Below are 9,883 nucleotides of genomic sequence, written 5' to 3' on the forward strand. Positions count from 1 at the left end.
CAATGCCTCATGATAAGCCAATTTAGCCAGATTTGCACAGCCAGACTTGTAAGGGTTAAGCTTGGTGTTGAGCACGCATAAATCTTCTTGTAGTAATCACTTTAAAGAGAACCTGAACTGAAAATAAAGCCAAAATAACAATACACAGGTCATACTTACCTCCTGTGTAGTCTACTACTCAATCTCTCTCTCCTCTCTTGCGTCCCATTTGTCCACTGATCAATGGATTTCTCGGTCCTCCATTTTAAAAATGGTCATTACCACCTAACAGCTTGCTGGTCAACACACTTAAACTGTAATATCGCCACTTGAGCCATAGGGAAACATGGACATTACCTTGCACATTCAGTTGTAACTGACAGCTGCTGATATATACCGTACTTTTCGCCGTATAAGACGCACTTTTTCTCCCCAAAAAATGGGGAGAAAAAGTCCCTGCGTCTTATACGGCAAAGGCAGGGAACCGCAATCCACCGCTGGGGATTCCCTGCCTGTGCGTCCTGCTGTGGCCGTCTCCCCCCGCCCGCCTGTTCCCCCTGTGTGTCCTCGGGCCCCCCGATTGAGAAGCGGCAGCAGCTTACCTCCTCCATCTTGCCCGCGGAGATTGAAGACATCCAGCTTCTGTGAACGGCTTCCACTAGTGCCGGCTTGTAATGACGTGTCATCGATGACGTGTCATTACAAGCCGGCACTAGAGGAAGCCGCCTACACGGAGGGACCCGAGGACAAACAGGGGGGACCCGAGGACAAACAGGGGGGACCCGAGGACACCTGAACGAGGGGGTAGAGGCAACCCGGGGGGGGGGGGGCAGCCAGATGGGGGTCAGACAGCAGGACACATGGGGGTCAGACAGCAGGACACATGGGGGAGGTCATGTACAAGACGCTCCTGTAATATGGACACACCAGGTTTAGTTTATATTTTTTTCCCTGGTTTTTGCCCTCTAAACCTAGGTGCGTCTTATATTCCGGAGCGTCTTATACGATGCGAAATACAGTAACTGACAGCAACTGGTATATTTCAGTTCTGACAAAATATTGTCAGAACTTGAATGGATCACTGTAAGAAGAAAATGGTGAGCTTCTGAGAGGAACTGATGGCGAGGTTAGTATGTAATCTTCATTTGCAGCTACGTCATGTGTTTATTTTAAATATTTTTACTCACTTCAGGTTCCCTTTAAGGTAGACAAACTGTTAGGCTGGGAACACAATGTAATATCCCATCCGATCGATGAGTAATCTGAAGGGAAGTTGTATTGTGTGTACATGTCCAAACTGCTCGCTTTACCGATTGTAACTTCACAAAATTGATCCTTTATTAACCAGTTCCAGATTTCTGCTACGTATATATACGCCCCTGTGTTTACCTCTAGCAGATCAGGGGCGTATATATACGCACTGTTTACTCACCGCCGCCAATCGCGATTCCAGCGCCGTTTCCGCCGCATCCCCATTCTTCTGTGTTCAGGGCATGAGAATAATCCATTCTCAGCCCTGATCCCCGTGCCGATATGAATGGGAGAGAGAGCATCTCTCATTCATAACCCCAAGGAAACTGTTACAAACAGTTTCGTTCCTATCTGCTGTAAACAGCAGACAGTGAGCTAAGTGTAGTGCCATCTTGTGGCCAAAACGTAAAATACATCCATATACACCCCAATATACCAGAATACACTCTTACATTTAGACATTTATTTAAATATTTACTATTGTTAAACCCCTTCCACCCCTAACCCATAGTCACCAAAATAAAACTTGTAAATAAAAAATAAAAAAAAATTACAACATAAAAAAAACCCTACATAAATAGTTACCTTAGGGACTTTTTAAAGTGTCGATATATTAATGTTGCTTTTGTAAATAAAAGCCTATAATTATGTTTATAGTATTAAAAAAAAACACTAAACTGAAAAAAAATACACCTTTGTTTCCAAATAAAATATTATCGCCATACATTGTACTAGGGACGCAATTTAAGTGTTGTAATAAACGGGACAAATGGGCAAAAAAAATTGACTGTTTTACCTACAATAGCACTTTTTTTTTTTTAAACTACAATGGCTGAAAACTAAGAAATGATAATTTTTTGCAATTTTTCCTCTTCTTACCTGTAAAATGCATATATTATAAAATAATTCTTAGCAAAAAGTATTGCCCAAAGAAAGCCTAGTTTGTCCCGCAAAAAATAATATATAGATCGTTTCAGTGTGTTAAGTAGTCATAAAGATATTGGCGAATGAATGGGAGGTGCATTATGTGAAAATTGCTCTGGTCTTGAAGTGGTAAAACCATGTGGTAGGGAAGTGGTTAATTATAAACAGACTGAACAGGTTGTAAATAATTCAGGGCAGTGGAGTCTGAGTCAGAGCAATTTTGGGTGCCTGGAGTTGGGAAAAATGCATTGACTTCGACTCCTAATGAATTTAAACTGTAATTAAAATAGAAAATATGATAAAATGTTATATTTCTCAGATAATAGTCATCATAAATAATTTATATATACAGTCATAGCTGTACTTAGTCCACAAAAATGAAATAAACCAATCAAAATTAGTTACTTGTGTTGCTTTAATAAAGCAGTCCCCGTATTTTTAAAGTCAGATATACATATCTGATTGTGACTGTACAGTATATATGATGTGTACACAGGAATCTTTTATATACTAAATAACATCTATGCTGTAAGTATAAAGCCTGATGTGTAGCTGCGTCACTAACAGAGATGGTCAAGGAGATGGAAATAAATCTGCGTTGATGCTGATTTATGCAAATGTATGCACTCCCTTTGCTGATGAAATCAAATAATTTGATATGTTGTTAAAATTTGGTTTGGTGACTACAAATTAAAAGGGTACCTGAGATGGATGAAAAGAAAAAAGTTTTATACATACTTAGGGCTTCCTCCAGCCCCCTTCAGGCCGATCAGTCCCTGGCTGTCCTCCTCCGCCACCTGGATCTTCTGCTGTGAGTCCCGGTAATTCAGCCAGTCAGCGCAGTACGGCCACATGCCACTCCTACAGCCAGGAGCATTCTGCACCTGCGCAATAGTGCTGTGCAGGTGTACTACACTCCCGGCGGCGGAGTATATGAAAGCGCACTACGCCAGACTGGCTCAAGTACCTGGACTCATAGCAGAAGATCCAGTTGGTGGAGGAGGACAGCGAGAGACTGATTGGCTTGAAGGGGGCTGGAGGAAGCCCAGGCATGTATAAAACTTTAATTTCATCCCTCAGGTTTACTTTGTTACACAGTAGTACTATACTCTGCATATGATCGCCCCACAGAGCTGCAGGGAATCCACTGAGAATGTTGTGCACATTGAACACAGAGGTGTTGTCCATCACCCATAAACCTGGTTCAGATTGTACATGAAGAATGTGTAATAGAGGAAGAATCTCCTCATTCCCCTGCAGAGTACCTGCACATTACTCTTACATGCACCCACAGTTACATTGCCTAGGACCTGATAGATGTTCTTTGTTCCGGTCTGTGCCTAGGACCTGATAGATGTTCTTTGTTCCGGTCTGTACCTATTACAAGAGTCGAGGAGTCGGAGGAATCCTAAACTGAGGAGTCGGAGGATTTTTGTACCGACTCCACAGCCCTGAAATAATCAGCCGATTCCTGCCAATTGGACCGAGGTTGCATTGTGTGTTCCCAGCATAAGGGTCCATATACACACTAGATTAATGTCGAAACACACAAACAAGTGACATTGATTAAATTCACTAGTGAAAAGAAACAAGTCTACAACAACAATGATGTTGCTCACATTGTATACAAATACTGTGCAAGAGACATTTCACACATACATATGCTCTGATACAAAGTCGCTTGAGCAGTGTTCTCCCCAGAGCATATTAGCAGGGCGCGCCGCCCGGGTAAAATCTGCGGCCGCCCTGGCAAAATTTGGCCACCCATGTGGTATAATTAGCCCTCGTCCGAGCGGCAAAGAGATTAGATCCGTCCTGTGACCAGAGATGCCTGCTGCTCGGAGGAGACGCCCGCCCCCGGAAACTGTCAGAGTCAAGCGGTGTTCACGCTGTACGCACAGGGGAGGAAGACGAAAAATAACTGTGAGGCTGAGGCATGCCTGAAGTGACCTGGAGGCAGAGACGCAGTTGAGTGGAGAGGTGAGTGGGAGCAGACTGGACGGCGGGTGAGGAATGTAGCTCGATAGAGGATGCAGGATTAGAGACACTGCTTGTCATGTGTATTTGTCTTTGGTCCTGTTGAACTGGAATCTCTTTTTTCTGAGTTAGAACCTCTGGTGACTTTGTAAACGGCTTTATACAAAGTGCAGTGCTGCTTTCTGCATTGTCTTTTAGCGTAGCAATACGGTACTCATCTTTGACGATTTCTGCAGTTATTGAGAATTTGCTGACATTTTTTAAAGTATACTCCTGAATGTTTGTGAAGATTTCTGAGCTCTTGTAATTATCTTTCTACTTTAGTAATATGCAGTCGCCGCTTTTCTTAGAACAGTTACAGAATCTGTTGGATTTTATAGTTCTGCTGTGGGTGATTGGTTTTTGTCCCTAGCATTATTGGAATTTGCAGCACAGTCACATTTTTTGTCACAGAAAATGTGTCAGCGTGTCATTTCACCTCATCCTATGTGGGAATATTTGGTGTTTGTGCAGGGATGCTGGGAGCTGCCACTGGTCCTGTGGGGCATGCAATGCATTTCCCCTCCTCCCCTACTTTGTTTGAAAATTGGTTTTAAAACCGAACTCTCATCACACTGTTTACACCCAGTGTGTACCCTCTGATCAATAAGTAAAAAGTGTTAGTTTCCGTATAGCTTTAACTTAAAAGCTACCCGAGGTGACATGTTATATGAGATTGAAATATGTATGTACAGTGCCAAACACACTGCTGTGCTCTGTTCCTTTCTTTGCTTTCTGTGTCTGATAGTGTTAAAAATAAATGGTAAACTCAAACTGTCATTTTTTTCAGAATAGCAATCGGGCGATTGTGAACCATTCCCAGCAGCTATATGGCGCAATCACAGATAGTGGAAATTGTACGCTGTGTGATCACATCGCGATTGCGATCGGGCTTCCTAGTGGAAAAGGTCCCTTACTTCCCCACCCGGCTACTTTTTCATGCCACCCAGCTGAAAAAAAAATGTCTGGGGAGAACACTGCTTGAGCATTGTACACACTGTCTGATTGCACAAAATATCTGCCAAATATTCACCAGAATTGATAGACCACTTGGATCGAACAGAATACACGATATTGGTTGCTTGTCATTTAACTCTGTTCGGCTAGTTTTCAAACCTAATGTCGCCTGAAACGGCAATATTTGTAGTTGAACATTTCAAATTAATTCACCAGCTCTATTTCCTGAGAACCTGGCTTCTACATAGCAGCTCTAATTGGTATGTCCATGGTCACATACCAGCTGCCATTAACAAAGTCATAAAGCAGTGCTAAACCAGCCCTGCTTTTTCTTTTTTCCTCAACTTTAGACAAGCTATAAAGCCCATCTCAACCCAGAGGCGTATTGCTGTTGACTAGTTCCACCCTGCACTTTAATATAAACTTGTGTCAGATATGAACAGTGTGCACAAAAGCTACAATATTGTGACCTGGTGCTACCGGTAGTAAGGCTGAGGTGACCCATAGGGGAATTCCACTTATGTGATTGGTTGTGGTTTCAACAGTTCACCAATGACAGCACCTTGAACAACTTTTAAAGCTACTTCACGGTGCTCAGTTGCATTGCAGAATAATTCTGTGTGTCAACTCACTGCCTATACAATTCTACGGGGCTATTCACAGTATTGCATCGTAACTGATCATGCTATTCTAACTCACTGCATGCAGGCTTTGTATTAAAGTCTATTAGGCCCGGTTCATACTAACAATTAGTGGCAAACGGCTCTGATTACTGGTCGATCAGATCGATTTTCACTCTGTTTGCTGTGCAGTTGCTTCCCTTCCATTTCCCCATATCCTCCCCAGACCCCAATCAGCAAAGTGAATTTTGCTGGCTAGAACAATCCGTTCCTTCACTAGTGTAAAGAAACGTTTAGTTTTCTAAATGCAGTGCTTCAGCTTCCGTTTCTGCTCCGCTGGGCTCAGCTGTCTGGAAAAATTGCTGCAGTACCAAATTTGCGGTCCGTTCAGCGGATCATGCAGAACAGATCTGTTCTAACAGACCAATGTGAACAGATCCATAGGTTAACATCCGTTCCGATAGGATTCGCCAGCGGAGCGCTTTTTACTGCCAACGTGAACCGGGCCTATGTCCAGTCTCCATTGCTGTTCACACATTATAATGCATGCATTATGCAACTGACCACTGTGAATCCAGTCTAAGAATAATTCTGCATGTCAACTCACTGCCCATACAATTTTATGAGCCTGTTCACAGCACTGGGTTGTAACTGATCACGTTATTCTACCTAGCTGCATGCAGGCTTTGAAAAGTCTATGTCCAGTCTCCATTGCAGTTCACACTCATAACGCCTGGGTTATGCAACTGACCATTGTGAATCCAGGGTTGTAATAATCGGAGCAGTGCTTTTCAGCGCTGCTAGATTTGGGCGCAGCCGGCGCCTCTATTGACTTCAATAGGAATCATTCCTATTGAAGCGCTCAGTGAGTAACGTCGGCTCCTTGCTTAAAAACATAATAATTCGGCCTCCAGCAATCGCTGGAAGCTGAATTATTTCATTCCCCCACTATCCATGGCGGCCTGGAGGGGGAATAGTAATTAAATCGGCCCGGACTTGTGCAAAAGCAGGATCAGCTATATACCACTATATCCTGCGCCGATTTCAAATGTACTCGTAATAATGACTATGCCCACACTGTTTAGTCAATTAGAATGCTTCAAGTTGTAGAGGGTGCTGCGATTGGTGAACTGTTGAAACTGCAGCCAATCACATTATCAGAATTTCCCAATGGTTTTCAGTTGTGTCACCTCAACTATTTTGGCCCCTTGGACCTTGACATCCTCTGTACAGTGTTCATTAAAAAAAGCTATAGGTAGCTATATTATTAACACAGTATTTTTAGTACTGTTATGGGTGCAGAGTAGCCACACACCCTTACCTGGGCGCCAACCTCTATATTGCAACAGAGCCAAATGTATAGTCTTGCAAATGAAAACAAGTATAGCCAGTCCCCATAACCTATATCCTGCCCATTTGCCTGACCTGATACATGCTCAGTCAGATGGGTGCACAGGGCAAGAAAGGGATTCCTGGGGCATTGTAACAGCACATTTCCAACCCCCAACTTGATAAGTCAGCCAGAGGCTGGAGCATGGGCATAATAGGTGGGTACTGATTAAAACCACTACAAAGAAAAAATAAAAGTATTTTTTTTTATATAGTAGTTAATAATTCTGCAACAAATTACATATAGATTTTAGTTTTAACCCAACATTAGCAGACAGATCCAGACCTCTGTACAAACATAATCAAATTCATAAATATGAATATACGATAGTTTCATTAATCATGCCACCAGGTAAATAATGATCATTCACTTTGGGAATATGGTTAAGCATGTCCATAGGTCCCGTTCAATCCCTTCTTCAATCCAGTTCCTGTACAGCAAAAAAAAAAAATATCCAGCAAAGTCTAATTGATTCAAGCTAGCTCACTTTTAATCCCTCCTGCACAGCATCACCAGTGAAGTAACAATCTGACAGCAAGCTCATCTCATCAACAATAGACACCTCTGCCCGAGAGAAGGCGTATAAAGCACAAATCATAGAGATCTTCCCTTACATGAATTGCAAACAAAGCATCCGTTCACGCCACAGTACGCAGCTGTCATGCTCCCCGTTACTTTCTATTCATATATGGAAGGCGAGAGCCGTTGAACGGTCCACACATCAGTACTCTCCACCTCCTCTGCGCCTCCACATTAGCAGGGCACAGCGGTATGCGAATCCCCCTCCGGTCAGCACTCACCTCGGGATCACCAATTTGCCTCCTCGCCGACATGACTTTTCTTCACACGGTCGGCAGTCACAGCAGCCCCAGATTACAGCACCCTCTCCTGCTCCTCTCTCTGCCGCCTCTGCTTCGCCACTCTCCAACTATCTCTTCGCTGATTGGCTCCGCGTTCCTAAACCACCAGTGAAAAACGACGTTATTGTGTATGGAGGCGTGTCTTGTGCGGCTGGTGACAGTTCGGTTTAGTTGCTAGGGAACCGGGACGCCGTGGCCACCTGGATGTGTTGTCTGGCATGTTCCCGCCTGTTTCCCCGGCGGCTGTCGGCGAAGCTCACTGCACTTTCTTATACCTCGTGATCACTGTTCAGGAAAAATCAGCTGCAGTCCCGTCTGTGGGCTCTATTCATAAAACCTTACCGCAAGTTTTCCGCTCAAAACAGCGGATTTTCCCGTCCATTTAGCAAAGTCGGCATTCATAAAAGCTGTTCCCGCATGAAAATCTACAATCCCCCAGCAGAGCGAGAAATATCCGCCTTCTCCAGTGTTTTTCTAGATTTATCTAGAAAAAAGTAACAAAATGGCCATTCATAAAGATTAGAGGAAGCGGTATGAGGACGGGAAATACCACTTCCTCTGATTTTGCGGATTACATACAAGTGAATGGGACAGACCTCCCAGAGAGAGCAGTGCACGGAGGGACTCTGCCGGCTGAAGTGTTTCCGCATGCCTTCCGACAGCTTACCGCCAGCTTTCAGCGGGAGATCTCCGCTCTTGCATCGCAGCTTTCAAGATTTCTTTGAATGACCACCCAGAAGTGTGAAATACTGCTGCGGTATTTTCCCTCCAGGAGTTTTCTCGCAACAACTTTTTTATGAATAGAGCCCACTGGGCTCTATTCATAAAACCTTACCGCAAGTTTTCCGCTCAAAACAGCGGATTTTCCCGTCCATTTAGCAAAGTGGGCATTCATAAAAGCTGTTCCCGCATGAAAATCTACAATCCCCCAGCAGAGCGAGAAATTTCCGCCTTCTCCAGTGTTTTTCTAGATTTATCTAGAAAAAAGTAACAAAATGGCCATTCATAAAGATTAGAGGAAGCGGTATGTGGACGGGAAATACCGCTTCCTCTGATTTTGCGGATTACATACAAGTGAATGGGACAGACCTCCCAGAGAGAGCAGTGCACGGAGGGACTCTGCTGGCTGAAGTGTTTCCGCATGCCTTCCGACAGCTTACCGCCAGCTTTCAGCGGGAGATCTCCGCTCTTGCATCGCAGCTTTCAAGATTTCTTTGAATGACCACCCAGAAGTGTAAAATACAGCTGCGGTATTTTCCCTCCAGGAGTTTTCTCGCAACAACTTTTTTATGAATAGAGCCCATATGTGCAATATACTGCATGGGCTGGAGGCATTTATTTTGGAATCCTTTTTATCAGTCTCAAATACACGTGCTCACTTCTTTTGCCATCGATCTGTCACAATTTAAGGACAAGCTGAGAAGCGAATTGTAATATCCTGTAGCAACCACACAGCTAATACAGATTAATTACTAGAACATTTTAAGCTGAACGAGAACCTGAACTGAAAATAACAAGTTAAAATAATCATACACAGGTCCAGGGCCGGGCCGAGGCATAGGCTGGAGAGGCTCCAGCCTCAGGGCGCAGTGTAGGCGGGGGCGCAGAATTCATTCAGCTGTCAGTCCTAATTGTGTTTGAAGCAGAAAGAAATAAGAAAAGGGGATACATAGCAGTGACTGCAAGCCAGATAACTAGATATTAAGGTTTTGGGGAGGTTGTGGGCCCTGTGGCGCCTCTTAGACTAATAGCAATCAGTGTGTGATGGCTGGGGTGGGAGGGATGGAGGGGCGCACTCTGGTGTTTCAGCCTTGGGTGCTGGAGGACCTTGTCCCGGCTCTGCACAGGTCATACTTAGGGCCCGTTCTCACTTGAGCAGGAATCGC

At 44.0% G+C, this 9,883-nt stretch overlaps 1 protein-coding gene across 3 annotated transcripts in view; it reads right to left on the minus strand.

Moving 5' to 3' along the window:
- Positions 1 to 8,101, minus strand: part of CEP41 (centrosomal protein 41) — a 68,672-nt gene extending 60,571 nt beyond the window's left edge. Inside the window, exons 1-2 of one of the 3 annotated variants that reach the window (XM_068276035.1) lie at positions 7,938 to 8,101; positions 5,204 to 5,296 (exon numbers count right to left, since the gene is read on the minus strand). In XM_068276035.1, coding sequence (XP_068132136.1) covers positions 5,204 to 5,296; positions 7,938 to 7,970 — 126 coding nt within the window. In that variant the 5' untranslated portion in view covers positions 7,971 to 8,101. The remainder of the gene's footprint in view (positions 1 to 5,203; positions 5,297 to 7,937) is intronic. The other 2 variants (XM_068276037.1, XM_068276036.1) reach the window with 2 other exon arrangements.
- Positions 8,102 to 9,883: the final 1,782 nt, after the last annotated feature.

Source organism: Hyperolius riggenbachi, chromosome 3, assembly GCF_040937935.1.
Source record: "Hyperolius riggenbachi isolate aHypRig1 chromosome 3, aHypRig1.pri, whole genome shotgun sequence".
NCBI lineage: Eukaryota > Metazoa > Chordata > Amphibia > Anura > Hyperoliidae > Hyperolius > Hyperolius riggenbachi.